An 18,894-nucleotide genomic window follows, 5' to 3' on the forward strand; every position below is an offset into this window, starting at 1 on the left:
TGAGGTGGTGGCTGCGGTGGCAACAGGATTTGTCATGGGGGTGGGGGCGGGGAGGATGAGACTTGGAGGGTGAAAGGGGGATTTTTCTGCAGGAAGAGGAAAGGATGTTTCTGGCATGTCGGTGTGTCAGTGGGCTGGCTTGTGCGAGAGATTTCCATACTGGACATAGCTGTAATGAATGGGCGGTCTCACTCCGGGAGTAGGAGTGTCACTGGGCCTCAGTCTCCTTACCTGTAAAATAGGGGCGACCGCGCCTGTCTTCTCTGTGCTCTGAAGTGTGGCATGAGATCGTGAATACTCAAGCTGTAAGCAAGAGGGGGTGATGAGACGAAGACCTCAGCATGGTGCCTGGTGCACAGTAGGTGCTTGGGGAGAGACGGTCACCATGTGTTTTGCTAGAAAGAGCTCAGCCGTGTGGGGTCACGGCCTTGCCTGTGCTTGGACTGCAGCCTCAGAAATGGAGGGGGGAAGAAGGGGAATAGCTGGCACTTAGTGGACCCCTAATTAGGAGCTATCCTTACCTCTTTTTCTCTGGAGGCCTGGGCAGTGGGAGGGTATGCAGAATCCTGGGGAGGGGCTGTGGTGTCTGTGAGCCAGGGCCCAGCTGGAGGTGGGCAGGGTAATTATATCTTACGTAAGTGGGATGTCGTAAGTGGGATGTCGGATCCCTGACCATTGCCCAACCACTGTGAGTAACTCGGGAGGCACTCAAGGGGGGTGGTGGCTGGGGAGGGACTTGCACAGACCTTGTGGAGCTTGGGAACCAGGAAATCATGAGTTTCTCCACTCTGGAGAACTGGGGAATCAGATGCTTTCTCCAGCTCGGGGTCTAGGCCTGGCTTGGCCAGGGCCGGGGGCTAGGGGCAGCCCCTCATCTCTCTGACAGTGTTTTCAGAACGAAGAGGTTGGAACAGCTTGTTGCTGAAGGGCCTTGCAGAGCTCCCAGGCAGGGAATGCCTCATTGGGGTCTGTTAAAATTGCAGGGGTGTGAAGGGAAAAAGCACTTTGGGGGACACTCTTTGATCCCCCTATGCTATGTGACTTTAGTCCTGGCCTTGCCCTCCCTGAGCCTCTGTAGAGAGGTGAGTTTCCAGTCTGTGAGCTCAGGTAACAGGTGATGTTGGGTGGGTAAGATGGAAGGCCTTCCCCAGGGCCCAGGGACCCTGTCAGCCTTTCGGGGTCTGAGAAAGGATGTGGTGGGGGAGCCACAATGCCCTCTCAGCAAACATCCCCAAAGCTCCCACTCAGCAAGCTTTCCCGTGTGCCATGAGCTCTCCCGTTTATCTCTCCCAGCCCCATCCAGAGATGGGGACACTCGGAGATGGTCAGTGCCTTGCCCAAGGTCACACAGCTGTGCCAGATGGAGCCACGGTTCTGCCTAGGACTGTGTGTCTCCAAAGGCCTCCTCAGTGCCCCTCTATGCCTGTGCTGGATGCTCGAGCTGAGCTGGTGGGACGCGCCCTCACCCCAGCAGGTGTCTCTTCCAGTGCAGGCCCAGCCTGGAGGACGGACTGAGCTAGAGGTAATGCCTCTTTTGTACACAGCCCTTTACAGTTGGCACATCTCATACTCACTGCAGTCCCGCCCATTTAACAGATGGCAAAACCAAGGTCAGATGGGGCATGTGTGGCCGCACTGAGTCCACAGAGCTGGTGCTCACCTGTGCCCTCCCCATCCTGGGCACAGTGCCCTGGTGTGGTGCTCCTCCCCGGCACCCTGAAGGAACATGAACAAAGCCGGGTGTGGTTGGCTCTTGACCTTATGGGAACTTTACCTTTGCGTTTCCTGCCCTGCCTCACCCTCCGTGCCGCTGGCCTGAGGGGCTCCCCTGAGTGCTCCAAGCCCAGGCCCCACAGCCCTGCTGGCTTTCCGGCTTCCTCCCCACGTGCCGTCTTTGGCTGGGGTCAGAAGCTAAAGACAGTTGGCACCGGGGCCAGTGGGCAGAGGCTTGTTCGGTCCGCGTGGTTCTGGTTTGCTGCCTCAGGCTACATTTGCCCTTGGTGGTGCCACACGGTTCTGTCACTCCCCCACCACACCTAGTGGGCATTTATGGTTGGCCTCCGTGCTGCTCCCTGCTGCCCAGTGGCACACTGAGGCTGTGGGGAGCCCTGTCTGTGTCCTGGCCCCACCTCCACCCCTGTTGTGTCCCTGTCCAGCTGTTGGAAAGACTGGAGGGTGGCACCTTGGGGACTTCCTCCACCCCTGCTGTGACGCACAGGAAACTATCAGCCTGTGGCCCAGGACCTGAAGGGAGCAAAGTTCTCAGTTGCCTTTGTGGGGACAGAGCCAGGGCAGCGGGAGGCTTCCGGTGGGTGAGTCAGCAGGCACTGGGCACTGACTCACGCGCCGGCATGCCATCCTGCTGGCTGCTGCTTAAAGGGCGATGGCCTGCCAGTGGCTGGGTAGGAAGGAGGCTGTGGGCCCTAGCCTTGCAGGTTAGCATCTGGCTCTGAGCTGGGCAAGGCAGGTGACCCTCTTCTTGGACCTCAGAAGGGGCTGGGCCCCTTCTCCTCCTGGCCCTGTGCCAGCCCCACCCAGAACTTCCTCTGTTAGGCAAGTGCCCTGCTTCCTTTTGCTCGTGGAGCAGGTGGTGGCAAGCTCCTGAGCTCAGATGCACTGCTGGGGGCTCGGGGAGGCTGAGGAACAAAGGTGGTGTGGGGTCGACCTGAACTCGGGAAGATGGTCTACAGTCAGATCTCAGCTTAGCCTCTTTGCTGTGTGACATGGGACAAGTGGGGTGCACTCTGTCAGTGGTCTCAGTCCCCTGGGCGTGGCCCACCTTTCTGAAGAGGGCCTCAGTGCCCTCCTCTGCAGAAGGGGAATGGAGACCTCACCTGCCTATCCTGCTGGCAGCCACGAAGATGGATGTAGGCAAATGCACTTCACTCTTGCTAAGCGTCAGGTGCTGGGCACAGCAGGACTGTCCTCTCCCTACAAGGAACCTGGAAGTGGGGGTGGAGCCTGAGCGTGGGCGTGTGCAGGGGCCTGCATCCAAATTCCGGTTTGTTTCACTGCTTCCTGACTTCCTCACTCACCCTCTCTGACCCTCAGTCTCCTCTTCTGTCAAGTGGGAGTAAACACCCCTCCCTTGCAGGGTGGCGGTCAAGATTCCAGATAGTGTTGGTCAAAGGAATGGCATCTGTTATTATTTTCTTACTGCTGTGGTTCCGGCAGTTGTTCATTGGTGATGAATAAACAGGACAGGGCCTTCTGATGAGGCATTCGGCAGCTCTGTGACAGGGCTCTCTGGCCAGCCGGAGTGCCAGGCTCTGTCCCCACCAGTCCCCAAGCGGAGGGCTGCCATGGCTTCTTGGCCTGTTTGGGGAGGGCCCCAGGGGAACAGAGAGGACTGGGTGCTGTAGGTCTCCCTCTCCCCAAACATCAGTGGGAAGTGTGGGGTGGGGAACCGGGAGGATAGGAGCCTCCTTGGCTGGCCTCTCAGTTGGTAGACCTTCATCAGCCCGGCACGGTGCTAGCTGAGGAACACAGGGGTGTGTGAGGGGCCCTGAGCAGGAGGAGGCCTTGGGGGGTAGTGGTTCTGAGAGCACACGCACGGCCAGGTGTGCCCGTCGACCTGAGGGGTGCAGGGTCAGGCTGGGTGCAGAGCCTTAGCAACCACAGGCCGACCTCAGGAGCCGTGCTGTGTGGTCATTGGCCCCAGAGGAACAGCTCGCGGAGGACATCACACAGAGGGCCCCAGCCTGTCCGAGGGTGTGGATGAGGCGGGCCTGCCCGAAGTCAGCTCCTGACCTGGGGGTTCGTAGCTGCTTCTATGAAAGCCTGCTGTTCCCCAGCCGTGGCCATGGGAAACCCGAAAGGCTCCATATGAGGGGCATGAAGAGCAGACATTAGCAGTTTGGTAGGCCCCTCGAGGCTCCCAGACACCAAGTCTGGGTCCACATGCAACTCGAGCGGGTCACCTGGTTCACCCTGAAGCAGTTTTCCTACCCTGCACCCCAGTCCATGGCACAGGTCCCTGTCACCCTTCTCCCCCGCCACCACCCGAGGGTCTCTCTAGGGGGTCACTTCCGAGCTGGCATTCCAGGAGCCACCCTGGCTTCTCTGTCCCCCTCCCAGCGGGTGCCCTGCCCCCAGTGGCTCTGTGCCAGCCCTCCTGCCCGGTCTGAGCTGGGCCTGCTGTGCTGACACCTCCCACGTCCTGGCCGAGCAGGTGGGCCTTCTGTTACTCCTCTTTAATTTTGTAAGTGTAAGTATATCTCAGACACCAATAGAATGTATACAATGTATCTATATTTTAAAGAATAAATGCAATCGATTCTCCAATCCTAGCCAATACTCACTTAAAGAACTGTATCCTGAAGACCGCTGGCAGTGTGTCTCCCTGACAACTGTCCTGCTGCTGTGTTAGGCTTTTCTTTATTTTTTAATTATTTGTACCTATGTTTTTGAAAAATTTATAAGTTTATTTGAGCCAAAGTGATACATATGCTGGAGCAGGCTCTCAGGTGTGCTGGAGAGTCCCAGGTTGGCATTGAGATTGAGGCAGACGGTGAGGAGGGTGCCAGGGGCTGGGGGAGAGCAGGGGCTGGGGGAGAGCAGGGGCTGGGGGAGAGGAGGGGCTGGGGGAGAGCAGAGGGTGGGGGAGAGCAGGGGGTGGGGGAGAGGAGGGGCTGGGGGAGAGCAGGGGGTGGGGGAGAGGAGGGGGTGGGGGAGAGCAGGGGCTGGGGGAGAGGAGGGGCTGGGGGAGAGGAGGGGCTGGGGGAGAGCAGGGGGTGGGGGAGAGGAGGGGGTGGGGGAGAGGAGGGGGTGGTGGAGCACGGGGGCTGGGGGAGCGTGGGGGGGCTGGGGGAGAGCAGGGGGCTGGGGAGAGCGGGGGCTGGGGGAGAGGGGGGCTGGGGGAGCGCGGGGGGGGGGGGGGGGGGAAGAGCCTGGGGGGGAGGGGGGGAGAGCCGGGGGGACTGCATTACAGGGTGGTTAGGGTCTTGTGTGCTCTGGAAGCGGGTCTGCTGTCGATGGGGGTCTGAAAGGGGGCACCTCAGTGTGCTCACCCAGACAGGCTTTTAGTGAAGAAGTTACATGCCTGGGGTACATGTATAACCAGGTCACCTCGTGAGGCTACTTTCGGTAGAACCCTTGTTTTGTCCACAGTTCCCCCTTCTGGTCATAAATCAGTCCGAGGGACGCACTGACCACCAACCTTTCGGTGGGATGGTCCGTCTCAGCACCTGGGAGGCTCACTCCTGGGAAGTTCGGTATTGGCCTCATCTTGTTGACCACTGGGGATGGGGCAACACTGGACCATTGATCTGAGTGGAGGCCCAGATTTTCCCCAAAAGGGAAAGACAGATAAATGGAAGGGTTATGGCCTTCATTACAAAGCCCCCCTACCCCCTGAACAAAAACACAAAAGAACAACATCGCTCTGGACCATTTTTGTCCTGTGAACTCTGGAGATCGAGTTTTGCCTTCTGTCTCCTTTTGGCTTTTTGGCACCTAGCGTCACATTTGCCCCTGTGAGTAATCACGGCCAGCCGGACTACGCAGAAAACCCAGGGGACAAGCATGACTGTGATGACTAATATTAGCAGGCAGGTGAGGGAAACCAAACAGCGTGGATTCTGAGTTCCTGTCAGCCTGTGGGCGTCGAACTCTGTCGCTGTCTTGGGATAGCTGTCTGCCTATGATGTCCGCCGACTCATCCTTCAGGGTCTTCCATGATTTGGAAGACCCATGTGTTGTAGGCGGAGGGAGTGTCGGAGATGGCTCGATGTCCACTGTGGTCAGGTGTCTGCCAAGGCCCCTTCCATTGAGGTTGGAGAGTATATTTCATTGGATGTTTTTTCCAAAAAACAAAACCAACAGGTGGCAGTCAGTGATTTTTAAAGTCTTGGTGTCCTGAGAGCTCGTTGTGAAATGAGGCTGTTACTTCTTGGGCATTTTCTTGAAGTAACTTGATCACACCTTGGCAACAGTGTAAGACGTCTCCTTTCAATGATGTCAGCTCATAAGTTCCTCTAATTTAAGTCCCGCTTAAGTGCATGACGGAATGTCAGAACTGAAAGACGGGAGCCAGGAAGCAGGGAAGAAGGAAGCGGGTTTTTCATAGCCCTGACTACTCGTTTTTCAAAGTCACTTAACCTTTGGAAACATATTTCATAGACGTCAAAGTCAGTTATTAACACGGACTTATTTTTGTAAAATCCAGGCAGGATAGAGACGTCTCTTTTACTTAAACCAACAAACTTAAGCCAGCTTTTATTCACTAAGGATTAGTCTTAGGTCACATGAACTTGAGAAGCATTTGGGTTCGTTTCTCTATTTCTGAGAATTTTAGAATTCCCACTCCTTACAAGTACTTGCCTTTACATTAATTTTAGCAGTATCATCCAGAGGTAGAAAATTATCTCACATTTACCACTTACATTTGTAGACGGACACAGACAGACAACGGTTGGATCCAAATTCTGTTTTGGAGAAATTTACAATTTATATCTGTCCTTGATGAGTGAAGTCCCAAAAGACCTTTCCCCTTTAAAAATAAGGACAGCCAGCCCTGGCCAGTTTGGCTCAGCGGTTAGAGCGTCGGCCTGCGGTACAGAGAGACCTGGGTTCGGTTCCCGCTAAGGGCACGTACTTCGGTTGCAGTTTGTCCCCGGCCCTGGTTGGTCGTGCGGGTGGCAGCCACTCGATGTGTCCCTTCACGTCGATGTTTCTCTCTCTCTCCCCTTCCTCTCTCTCCCTCCCACTCTATCTGTACAAAAAATGGAAAAATATCCTCGGGTGAGGATAAAAAAAAAAAAAAAAAAAAAAAAAAAAAAAAAAATAAGGACAGCCATTTTTAGTACCTGTAAGAATTGAGTTGACACCTAAATGACATCATAGGTCGATCCATTTATTCAAATACTTCATTTGTCTCTCTCTTTTTTATTTTCTGTAAATCCTTTTACAGTTTCACTTTAGCTTGGGGGAGAAGGCCGTCGAAGCTCCGAGACAGTCTTTAACGGCTTCCTCTCGTTCATTCTGTCTGATCGCGCAGCTGACTTTTTCGGCCGTGCTTGCAAAGGGGAGTATCAGAGGACTCATCTCAGCACCTTAGTATCAGCAGGGCCCCATCATGGGCTCGTCGGCCCGGAGACAGGATTCTCCATGTTTACTTTGGGATCCGTAGGGTCCAGACAGACTTCTAGGAAAACCATCCCTGACATGCACACCTCCAGACGGCCCCACAAAGAGGCTCAGTCACCCAAGAACACCTGAGCAAGGGCCATAGGAGGTACCTGCTGCTGCTGGACCCGGATGCTCTCTGAGGCTCCTCTCTCCGGGGGACCCACTCCAGGGCTCCGCGGCCTCTTCCTGGGGGCTCCCGCTGCTCTGGGACTGGCCGCACTACTGCGCTGGATGCTCCCAGCGCCCATGTCCCCCACTCCAGACCCGGGGTTCCGGACGCCTGTCACCATCCCTTCAGTGTGCAGGCTGGGGAGCGAGTGTCCTTTGTCTGCGGAGCCAAAGGGAGCAGTGTCTCATTTAACACACAGGTTCCGGCTCTCAGTGCGCAGTCTAGTTACAAAGCCCACGTTTAAAGCAGCGACCCTTGCTTTCCTCTTCCCTAGTTCCTCATCCCTTGTCTGTCTCAGAGCCTTTCTGAGCACAGCTCGTGTGAAGTCACGGCGGCTGCTCGAAGTGAGGAGTCTGGCAGCGCCCGATGGACCCCCTGCTCCCCAGCACCAGGCCCAGGTCTGCAGGGTGGTCCCCGAGGGCTCTTTTAACTCCTGTCTCACTGGGCCATAGAAACGTCAGTGCAGAGAACATCCAGGCCTCTGGAGAGTTTCTTTTTAATCCTTATCCGAGGATACTGTTCCATCAACTTTTTAGATACAGTGTGAGGGAGAGAGAAACATCGATGTGAGAGGCACATCGACTGGCTGCCTCCCGCAGGACCCGACCAGGGCTGGGGACGAACTGCAGCCGAGGTGTGCGCCCTTGCCCGGAATGGAACGCGCGGCTCACTGGTCCGTGGGCCGATGCTCTCACCGCTGAGCCACACCGGCCAGGGCCTCCGGAGGATTTTGATGACAGAGGACTTGAGCTAAACCAACAACATGCGGGAGCAAGGTCCCAGTGCTCTCTCTCGGTCCTCCTGAACCTGAGCTCTAACTCACACGAGATGCAGTCACGCTCTGTTGTGCCCAGGCCCCAGACTCGCGTCCACACCCTGGTTCGGGGGCCGCACTGGCATGGGAGGTGGCAAGGCCCAGCCAGCCCCCGTTGAGGCCCACCTCTTCCATGACCGTGGTCTTGGTGTCCTCACCTGTGTCGTGGGGGTGACACTAGCACCTCGGTTGCCTGGTTATGAGGACTCGGTGGCCCAAAGCTCATGGACCTGAATGTTTGCAGCTGGTCTTGTTGCTTTTCATTGACCCTTCTGCCTGGCGGGCTGTCCCCCACGGCCCTTCTGCCTGGCGGGCTGTCCCCCACGGCCCTTCCGCGTGCTGGGCTGTCCCCCACGGCCCTTCCGCGTGCTGGGCTGTCCCCCACGGCCCTTCCGCGTGCTGGGCTGTCCCCCACGGCCCTTCCGCGTGCTGGGCTGTCCCCCACGGCCCTTCCGCGTGCTGGGCTGTCCCCCACGGCCCTTCCGCGTGCTGGGCTGTCCCCCACGGCCCTTCTGCATGGCCAAGGACAGCAGCTCAGAGGTCTGTCCTGGGGATGGCATTCCCCAGTGACTGCAAAGTGATATGTGAAGGCTTTTTGATGTCAGTGGCAGGGTTTGGGCACTGTTAGGGTTAGCAGGGAGCTGGGGGGCACTGCTGGGCACCCAGTAGGTGGTGCTGTGCTGGTCGGTGGCTGCTGAGGCTGGGGCAGGACACCTGCCATGACCGCTGGGTGTGGGGTTGTAGGGTGTTTCCCACCGTCTTTTCTCCCGATTGTCTGTGACTTGGCCTCTGGCCGCCCTATGCCCTCCAGCCACTGGGGGCTCACTCTGCAGGCTAGGCCCACCCTGTGGTCTGAGGATGCCCTAGTAACTACAGACCTTTGGGCCAGGGCCGGGACGACTGTGGCTCGACCTGTTTGGTGCCAGGTGTTTAACATGCGTGGTCTTGTTGAGCCTCACGGTCATCCATCAGCGTGGGTGTGTTCTCTCCCTTGGGCATCACTGATCTCACACATACACAGGTCTGCAGTGGGAGCTTGGCTCTGTCTTATCACCTGGCCTGGGCTCATTCTCGCCTGCAAGTGAGGCCCTTGCACTCCCCAGGAGGTCGGGGGCTCAGAGGGTGCCTGGCCGGCCCATGGTTACCTAGCAGCTCAGGGGTCCTAACGCCAGAGTGGCTTTGGAGGGGTGTCATGGCTGGAGCTGAGGTGTGGGGAGCCAGGAGCTGGGGGTCCCCGGGAGCAGCACGGGTGGAGCAGCTGGGGGCCCGCATTCCATCCTGACCGAGGTGCTACCTGGGGTGACCTTGAGCGAGTTTTCAGGTCTCTGGGCAGCATCTGCGCTGGACAGTCTGAGGCACCGCCAGTTCTGAGCAGGTGCTGCTGCGAGGAGCCCAAGAGGGACACTGGTACGTCCAGCGGCCGCTCTGGGGTGGAAGCGGACGCTGGGTCCCACACCGACCGCAGCCCAGGATGTGGGTTAAATAGGGTTTCTTCCTCTTCTTATTTTTTGGTGTCTTTTTTTCCTTTTATGTTTTTATTATTAACTTTTTTTTGGACAGACAGGAAGGGAGAGAGAGTTAGAGACATTGATGTGAGAGAGAAATGTCGATCAGCTGCCTCCTGCACGCCCCCCAGTGGGGATTGAGCCAAAACCCAGGCGTGTGCCCCGATCGGGAATCAAACCAGGAACTCTCAGTCCATGGGACGGTGCTCAGTCCACTGAGCTGGGCCCTTCTTATTATTTTCTTTCCATTACTGTTCAGTAGCTGGTACTGTGTGTGGTTTGAACCTATACGTACAAACAGCATGTTCTCGCTGTCACAGACCTGTCTCCTGCTTCTCCTCACCTGCACTCGCCCCCAGCACCCAGAGTGCGCTCACCACCTTCTGCCCAGGGCCCGCTGTCACTCGATTTCATAGACCCCGGGCCTCAGTGTCCTGCCGGTGATGGAGACCCCAGTTGTGCCTGCCCCGGGGGTTGCTGCAGGGGTCAGCTGGGATGACTCAGTGCTCAGCCAGGCCTCGTACACTGGAGGTGCTCTGTGTATTTTTATCTTGTGAGAGTTGTATCTCAGGGATGAGTTCCTTGAGGTGGGGTTTCTGGGTCACTGGCACCAGGGTGGCCTCGGTGCCCTCTGTGCCCACAGGCTGGTTGCAGCCTCTCCCCTTTGCTCCCGTCCTCCCTGCTCAAGCGCCTGCCCTGGGACCCTGTGCTCAGACCACGCTTGCTCTCGAGCTTTCCACAGCTGCCCCCCAGGCAGCCCTAGCTCACACCTCACCTCCGGGAGGCCCCGGAGGCCCCGCACCCTGCCGCGTTCTCTCCGGAGCACGGAGCGTGCTCGGAGGTCTGCAGACTTATGAGTTGGCTTCGTGTGAGTTCGTTCTCGTGCTCAGTTGTGTTTTCGGCTGGATTTATTCTCAGCTGCAGGGGCCGGGTGTGCGTTGTGGGTTAGAAAGCAGCCTCTCTGGTCTCCACCCGCTGGATGACGGTAGCACCCCCAGGTGTGGCAGTCAGAATGTCCGCAGACATTGACACATGTCCGAGGTGGGAGCACAGTCTGGGCGTCCAGGACCCTGTCTGCCCCCTGCAGGACGGTGGGTGCTGTGAGGCGGGCGACACTGCGCCCTCCCCTTGTGCTCGGCAGATGGGGAAGGCTCAGAGGTGGAGGACAGGTTGTGCCTGGGCCTTGGGGTCCAGGCCGGGCCCACATGGCTGGGTGACAAAGAGGGCTGGCCGAGGGGTGAGCGTTGCCCATCGCCCGGCCTGTGTTCCCCTTTGCCCGGCACAGAGAGCGACTGGCAGGTGCAGGTCCCAGTGGAGGAGAGCCCTTCCCTTCTTCCAGGGCCTCAGGGAAAGGGTGCCTGTGCTGGGGACAGGTCTGTCCCTGCCACCCACCAGAGCCTCCTCGAGGGAGCGGTGCCACGGGGCCGGGACCCTGAGCCTGTGGGCTCTGCGCCCCAGTGGCCCTTGCCGTGGACGGGGCGCTCTGCGCACCCCGCCTCGTGGGGCTGGCGTGATGGGGTGATGGTGTCAGATGCTGGGCCGGGCTTTGCCTGTCGAAGCCAGTGAACATGGGCTGTCGGGGTGAGTCTGCCCACCTACAACTGTGCCTCCCCTTCCGGGGCCTCAGTGCACCTGTGCAGGGGAGTGGGTGGTCTGGGCCATGTCTCTGCGGGCCCTCCACAGGGGAGGCATGACTGCTGAGTGGGGCAGGGCTGGGGAGGAGCATGGGGAGCCTGCGGACACAGGGTCTCCCCCATCTCCATGGCAGCACATGTCTTTACCTGAGGGGCATGGACACTTGGGGCCCAGGACTTCCCCCATGGAAAAGAAATCACAAGAAGCACTAAACATTCCAAAGAGGGGGTGAGAACAGTGAATGGGGAGTATTGCTTTTGTCATTGGAAACTTGGGATGGGACTGAATGGGACATAGTGTGGTGGTACACTTCGTGCGGGGCCCTGGCAGGGTTCATGGGGAGGGGTTGTCTCACCCGTCCCCGCGATTCGCCCTGAGAGTCTCCCCAAGGCCCTGGGACAGGGGTGGCTGCAGGGGTGGGAAGCCCCTCAGGCTCTCTGTTGGTGTTTGGTCATTGAAGCCAACAGACCAGTGTCTGCTTCCTACCAGACACCCACTCCGTGGCCTCGGCCACGTCACAGCTCCTGCTGAGCCCCTGGTACAGCAGACACAGAAAGCGCTGCCCTCCTGGGCTGCTGAGATGCTCACAGGGTGCTGTCGGGACGAGGCCAGAGGGCTGCTTATCTCGGGTACTCTGGGTTTCCAGATGGCTCCACTACTCTTCCTCGTGGCAGGTGCGGCTAGGGCACGGCACCGACACTGCCCGGACACTCCTGATAGTCCTGGGAGGCCGGTGCAGGCCGAGGACACGTCGTGCCTGGCTGGGCCCGCCTGAGCTGGGGACCTTCTGCCAAGGCAGGTTTGTGGCGGTGGCCTATGAAACTCTGTTTGTTGTGATTGTCACCACGGTGGCCTCGCACCTGGGCAGCCCTGGGCTGTGTGGCCATCTGGGCCCAGTGCTGACGTCTGTGGCCAATAGTGGCAGCTCGTGGCCTGCCGCCTGTTTCTGGGCTGTCTCCATGGCAGCCTCATCCACTTCCTCCCACAGCTGCCCCAGGGAGACCAGGTCACTCCCGACGCCGGCCTGGTGACCCACATGGGCAGGGGCAAGGGAGTCAGGACCCCGCTTCCCCCATCTGGCCACAGGGTTGACGCTCCCTTGACAGAGAGGGAAACTGAGTCGTGGTGAGGGAGAGCACATCTGTGGCGTTCCCAGATCCCCGAGCTGGGATGGGTGTGCGGGCTGGAGCCAAGGGCCCCGCAGATGCCCGAGTGTGGCTCACAGAACCCCGAGTGGTTAGCAACTTTTAACGTAAAGTGTTTTACTTTCTGGTTACAAAAAGCATTGAGTCAAGAAAAAAAGGGTCTGTAATTCTCACTACTGAGGAGGAAATTTACCACCTCTGTGGAGGCCTGGAGTCACCGTGGTGACCATTTCTGGTCCATGATAGGACCACCTACTGTGTGCCAAGCCCTGTGCCCTGCAGAGGAGACATCGCCTCGCCAGGCGGTTGGAGGTGCAAGGAGGAGGGTGCCGTGCTGGGTGTCAGCCAGTGCAGAGCCGGAGTCCCCGGACTGCCACCCATGGAACGCAGTGCTGGCAACCCTGGCCTGGGGCTGCAGCCTCCACAGGCTCAGCCCGGGCCCTGCCCCTGCCCCAGAGGCCAGGAGTCTGGTCGGCTCCAGAGTCGCACAGAAGTGGCCCCGGGAGGTGACAGCCTGTGTCTTCGGCTGTTCTGCTTTGTGGTGCTGCTGTTGTGTTGGGCCTAAAGAAGCCTGGGGGGCCCCTGGTTCCTGGGCAGCACGAGGTGCCCGGTGCTTCCCGCTGGGGACGATGATAGTTTTTCCTCCGGCGAAGCCCCTGTCAGGGGTGCTGTGAGCCACTGGCCTGGTCGTGGGTCTGAGTCAGCAGATCCAGGAGTGCCTGACCCCTGACTCACTGTGCAGTGGCTTCCCCTTTTGAGCCTCAGTTTCCCCAAATAAAGTAAGGCTAAGATCTCTCCCTTAGGGTTGTGGGGGTGCCACAGGGGTGGCCAGCAGGCTCCTCTGATGGATGGAAGCTTGGAGAGCCGCTCAGTTCGTGACGCCATCCAGATGCCTCGTGTGTGATGCTGTGATTGGTGATGGGCGCCCAGGGCCCGAGCGGATGGCAGTTGCCTGGTGAATACAGCTGCTGCTGCCGCCTGTGGGCCTTGTTTCCCGAGGCGTCTGGGCAGGCCCTGGAGGGCACATAGTCCGTTCTAGGTGCTTCCCTGAGAAAGCCCATGACATGGGTTCTGGTTTTATCCCCGTCGCACGGGAGAGGACACTGAGGCTTGGAGAGGCCACCCAGCTACAAGGGGCAAAGGTGGGGTTTCAACTTGGGGCAGAGAGAGCCCATGCTTGTGGCCTCTGGGCCCCTGAGGTGGCCCCCGGGAGAGACTGCGGTGCTCGGCCCACAGCCCCGGTGCAGACACGGGCTGTTCTGTGTCCTGGTGGGTCCAACACTCTGAGGACAGCGGGGCCCAGGCCTCGTCTTTCGCGAAGCACAACCCCTCCCACCTCTCTACAGCCCGTGGCCTGGCCCCTGGGCCTGAGCACTTCAGCCCCCACCAGGGGCACAGGCCCCGAGGCCACAGACGGGGGCATGGCAGAGGCTGACTTTGAATCAGAGGTGACTTCCGGCAGGGTCTCCAGGACTCCCCCACTCGTCACCTGGGGCAGAGCCTGGCGCGGTCCTTCGTCCACTGCGGGCAGTGGTCAGATTGAGCAGGGTGGTCCCCGGTGCAGTGTGTGGGGTTGTGTAGGGTGTGGGGTGCAGTGTGTGGGGTTGTGTAGGGTGTGGGCTGCAGTGTGTGGGGTTGTGTAGGGTGTGGGGTACAGTGTGTGGGGTTGTGTAGGGTCTGGGGTACAGTGTGTGGGGTTGTGTAGGGTGTGAGGTGCAGTGTGTGGGGTTGTGTAGGGTGTGGGGTACAGTGTGTGGGGTTGTGCAGGGTATGGGGTACAGTGTGTGGGGTTGTGTAGGGTCTGGGGTACAGTGTGTGGGGTTGTGCAGGGTATGGGGTGCAGTGTGTGGGGTTGTGTAGGGTGTGGGGTGCAGTGTGTGGGGTTGTGTAGGGTGTGAGGTGCAGTGTGTGGGGTTGTGTAGGGTGTGGGGTACAGTGTGTGGGGTTGTGCAGGGTATGGGGTACAGTGTGTGGGGTTGTGTAGGGTGTGAGGTGCAGTGTGTGGGGTTGTGTAGGGTCTGGGGTACAGTGTGTGGGGTTGTGCAGGGTATGGGGTGCAGTGTGTGGGGTTGTGTAGGGTGTGGGGTGCAGTGTGTGGGGTTGTGTAGGGTGTGGGGTGCAGTGTGTGGGGTTGTGTAGGGAGTGGGGTGCAGTGTGTGGGGTTGTGTAGGGTCTGGGGTACAGTGTGTCGGGTTGTGCAGGGTGGTTTCCGGTGCAGGGTGTGGGGTTGTGCAGCATGTGGGGTACAGTGTGTGGGGTTGTTAGGGTGGTCCCTGGGTGCAGTGTGTGGGGTTGTGTAGGGAGTGGGGTGCAGTGTGTGGGGTTGTGCAGGGTGTGGGGTGCAGTGTGTGGGGTTGTGCAGGGAGTGGGGTGCAGTGTGTGGGGTTGTGTAGGGAGTGGGGTGCAGTGTGTGGGGTTGTGCAGGGTGGTCCCTGGATGCAGTGTGTGGGGTTGTGCAGGGTGTGGGGTGCAGTGTGTGAGATTGTGTAGGGAGTGGGGTGCAGTGTGGGGTTGTGTAGGGTGGTCCCTGGGTGCAGTGTGTGGGGTTGTGTAGGGAGTGGGGTGCAGTGTGTGGGGTTGTGTAGGGAGTGGGGTGCAGTGTGTGGGGTTGTGCAGGGAGTGGGGTGCAGTGTGTGGGGTTGGTAGGGAGTGGGGTGCAATGTGGGGTTGGTAGGGAGTGGGGTGCTGTGTGTGGGGTTGATAGGGAGTGGGGTGCAGTGTGTGTGGTTGGTAGGGAGTGGGGTGCAGTGTGTGGGTTGGTAGGGAGTGGGGTGCAGTGTGGGGTTGGTGGGGTGGTGGAGCTAGCCAGTGCAGTTTGGCAGGAGGGCAGCGGGCGCAGGGCGGTGGGAGGCAGCAAGGACTCTCCTGCAGGAGCAGGCACCTGAGTGTCACTGTGTCTGTCGTGGGTGGTTGTGGGGAGTCGTCCTTGAATCCCAGCTCTGTCACCCATGCAACCCGGGCTAGTTGCTTCCCTTCTCTGGAAGACAGAGCCCTGATCTGGGCTCCAGGAGCCGGGGCTGTGGATGGAAGCCCGCCTTGCTCCTCACCCGTGGCTCCCCGGTCTCCGGACCTTCTCTCTGCCTGTAGCTTCTTCAGAGTGTGGCTCTGACCTAGGGCCCTCTGCCAGGTCAGCCCGTGTCCCGTGCTCCACGGAGCTGTGTCTTCTTCAGCGCCAGCCACATGCCCTGGACCTGGCCACACTCAGCTAGTTTGAGAGGCACAGGACTCAGCGACACGGGCCCAGCCACACGGGGTCAACCACACAGGCCCAGCCACAGAACTCAGCCACACGAGCTCAGCCACACAGGACTCAGCCACACGGGCTCAGCCACACGGGCTCAGCCACATGGGGCTCAGCCACATGGGGCCAGCCACATGGGGCTCAGCGACACGGGCTCAGCCACACAGGGCCAACCACACAGGGCTCAGCCACACGGGGCTCAGCCACACGGGCCCAGCCACACGGGCCCAGCCATACGGGGTCAACCATACGGGCCCAGCCACAGGACTCAGCCACACGGGCTCAGCCACACGGACTCAGCCACATGGACTCAGCCACATGGGGCTCAGCCACACAGGGCTCAGCCACACGGGGCCAACCACACGGGGCTCAGCCACACGGGCTCAGCCACATGGGACCAACCACACGGGGCTCAGCCACACGAGCTCAGCCACACGGGCTCAGCCACATGGGCTCAGCCACACGGGGCCAACCACACGGGGCTCAGCCACACGAGCTCAGCCACACGGGCTCAGCCACACGGGGTCAACCACACGGGCCCACCCACAGGACTCAGCCACACGGGCTCAGCCACACGGACTCAGCCACACGGGTTCAGCCACACGGGGCTCAGCCACACGGGGCCAACCACATGGGGCTCAGCCACACGGGCTCAGCCACACGGGCTCAGCCACATGTACTCAACCACATGGGGCTCGGGAAGCTCAGCCCCTCACCCATTCTCGGGGTAAGGGTGAGAGGACTCAGGCCTACCTGGCACCCCGATGAGGGAGTGGGCTTCTGGGGTGTCTGTTTCTTCCAGGGGCAGCAAAGGCAAAAACTGAGGGAGGGGGAGAGAAATGGGCGCCAGGCTCCAGCCAGGGGCTCCCCAGCCTGCGTCAGCTGTCTCCTGGCCACCTCTGCCGTGGCCGACGGGGAAATCGAGGCTGAGAGCGGAGCTGGGACGGGGAGGAACTTGTCTGCCTCGTGCCTGCCCTGAGCCAGCACCCGGCGGGAGGGCGGCTGTCAGACTGACGCCCTCCCAGAAACTGTCCCAGACACCCCACTGTCTCGCCCTCAGGAAAACCCAAGAGGAAGAAGGATTTACGGATCTCCTGTGTGTCTAAGCCGCCCATGCCCAACCCCACGTGAGTTTGCCTCAGTTTCTCCCCTGTCTGAGCCTGAGAGGCTCCCTGGAGGGCCCCAGCGGGCGGCAGCAAGCAGGGGGTCGTGGTCCTAGGCGGAGCCCCCTGCGAGCTGGTCAGGTTGGGTGGCCATGGGGTTCGCAGGTATCTCCGTGCTGTGCCCCTCACCCCATCTGAGATAGGAAGGTGAGCACCTGTGCCTGGCACAGGGATGCTCAGTGACTGAGGTGAGGGCCCTGAGGAGCCCGCCTCCTGGGACAGGGTGTGCCGCTGGTCCGGGGCCAGCTTGCTCCTCTGGGGGGGGGGGAAGGGCGTGGTTTCTCAGAGGCTCATGGGGTCTGTTTTCTCCCTGAAGCCCCCCCCGGAACCTGGACTCGCGGACCTTCATCACCATTGGAGACAGGGTAGGTGCTGGCTGCAGCCTGGGTGGCTTTTCCTGCCTTCTCATCTGACAGTGGGTCTGGGCTGACCCTGACGGGCCACTGGGAGGTGGCCATGGGTGCCAGACGGCTGGGCTTTGAGAGCGGCCTGGCTGCCTGAGTGCTGGCTGCTCTGATCTTTCCGTCCGGAATGGGCCTCACGGGGCCCTGGGGAGTTTCCTGGGGTCAGAGTTTGTCCCTGTCGCACCTGTGGAAACTGTGTGGGACATGCAGGCTCGACCCCGTGCTCGGGGCCATGCCTGGGGACCTGCATTCCACCGGCCTCAATGGCTTGGGCAGCAGGGACTGAGAATCCCGTACGGGGACCATGCTCAACCCACCAGACACACCGAGGCTCAGGTGGAGCTCGCCCTCCGGGTGTATTTTTCCTCCTTGACACTTGTCACTTGCTTATTTCCTTTTGTCTGCCTCTGGTGAGAGAGAGAGGGGGAGAGAGAGAAGGCGAGAGGGGGGGGGCGGGGGAGGGGGCGAGGGGGGGAGAGAAAGGGGGGGTACGGAGAGAGAGAGGGGGAGAAAGGTGGTGCCCCAGGGCCACACTGCTCACGGTGAGGGCGTGGTCTCTGCTTTGTTCTCTCTGTGTCTCTGGTGCCTAAAACGGGTTTGTGCATAGTAGGTGCTCAGTAAACACTGGTTGAACACGTGATTCAGTCTACCCACCTGAGCAGGCTGGGGAGCAAGGGGAAGGGCACCTCTGGAGCTGCCTGTGACCTTGGGGGCATTTCACAGGCTATCCGGGGGTATTGGTACTGTGCCTGTTTTATAGATGGAAATCGATGCTCAGAGAGGTTAAGTGACTTGTCCTAGGTCACACAGCAGGAAGTGGTGGGTGCAGAATTCGCACCCAGGTCTGACGGTGTCTTCTCTTTCTGCTGCCCCAGCCGTCTCCACTGACTGAGTTGAGGGGCCAGCTCCTAACTGTTCATCACCAACCTTCTCTCTTTTCTGTCTCCCAAGAACTTTGAGGTGGAGGCGGATGACCTGGTGACCATCTCGGAGCTGGGGCGTGGGGCCTACGGCGTGGTGGAGAAGGTGCGGCATGCCCAGAGTGGCACCATCATGGCTGTTAAGGTGAGCGGCCCTGCCTGGCAGGGAGCACCGGCCACGGGACACCCAGGAGGCTGCCTGCAGGAGGCGGGGCGGAGCCTCCCTCCCACACAGGGTGGTGGTGCTCGCCCTCTGCCGCAGGTCCTGACGGCAGCCTCTCCCCGCAGCGGATCCGGGCCACCGTGAACTCGCAGGAGCAGAAGCGCCTGCTGATGGACTTGGACATCAACATGCGCACCGTCGACTGCTTCTACACCGTCACCTTCTACGGGGCCCTGTTCAGAGAGGTGGGTGGCCGGGGGCCGGGAGCTCCACTGCCCCGCCCTGCCTTTCGTCTGCCACCTGCCCCCCCTGGCCTGGAGCCTCCTGTCATCACTCCGGGCCCCCAACAGCCACTTGCGGAGGGCCCTGCCTGCCTGTGTGTCAGCGAAGTGGGGCTCTTGAGAGCTCAGGCCTAGGAGCCAGACTGCCTGTCTCTTTGCTTCCGGCCTCAGTTTCCTTGTCTGTGAAATGAGACCAGTAATGGCACCCCCCACGAGGTTGTCACGGAGATGAGATGATGGGGCCTGGTGTTCAGTGAGTGTGCCTGTGTGGCCATCTGCCAGTAGGGCAGGGCTCCGGGCAGGGGCAGCTGTGGAGGCTGGGAGGG

The 18,894-nt window shown here is 59.9% G+C and overlaps 1 protein-coding gene across 4 annotated transcripts in view; it reads left to right on the forward strand.

Annotated features, from left to right (window-relative positions):
• Positions 1 to 18,894, forward strand: part of MAP2K3 (mitogen-activated protein kinase kinase 3) — a 41,115-nt gene that overhangs the window by 11,429 nt on the left and 10,792 nt on the right. For 3 of the 4 annotated variants that reach the window (XM_036278386.1, XM_036278385.1, XM_036278387.1), the window contains 4 exons: positions 16,698 to 16,764; positions 17,117 to 17,165; positions 18,156 to 18,269; positions 18,413 to 18,532. In XM_036278386.1, the coding sequence (XP_036134279.1) occupies positions 16,751 to 16,764; positions 17,117 to 17,165; positions 18,156 to 18,269; positions 18,413 to 18,532 (297 nt within the window). In that variant the 5' untranslated portion in view covers positions 16,698 to 16,750. Of the gene's footprint in view, positions 1 to 16,697; positions 16,765 to 17,116; positions 17,166 to 18,155; positions 18,270 to 18,386; positions 18,533 to 18,894 lie in introns of those variants that run through there. The other variant, XM_036278388.1, reaches the window with a different exon arrangement.

This window comes from Molossus molossus, unplaced genomic scaffold (assembly GCF_014108415.1).
Source record: "Molossus molossus isolate mMolMol1 unplaced genomic scaffold, mMolMol1.p scaffold_m16_p_28, whole genome shotgun sequence".
Taxonomy (NCBI): Eukaryota; Metazoa; Chordata; class Mammalia; order Chiroptera; family Molossidae; genus Molossus; species Molossus molossus.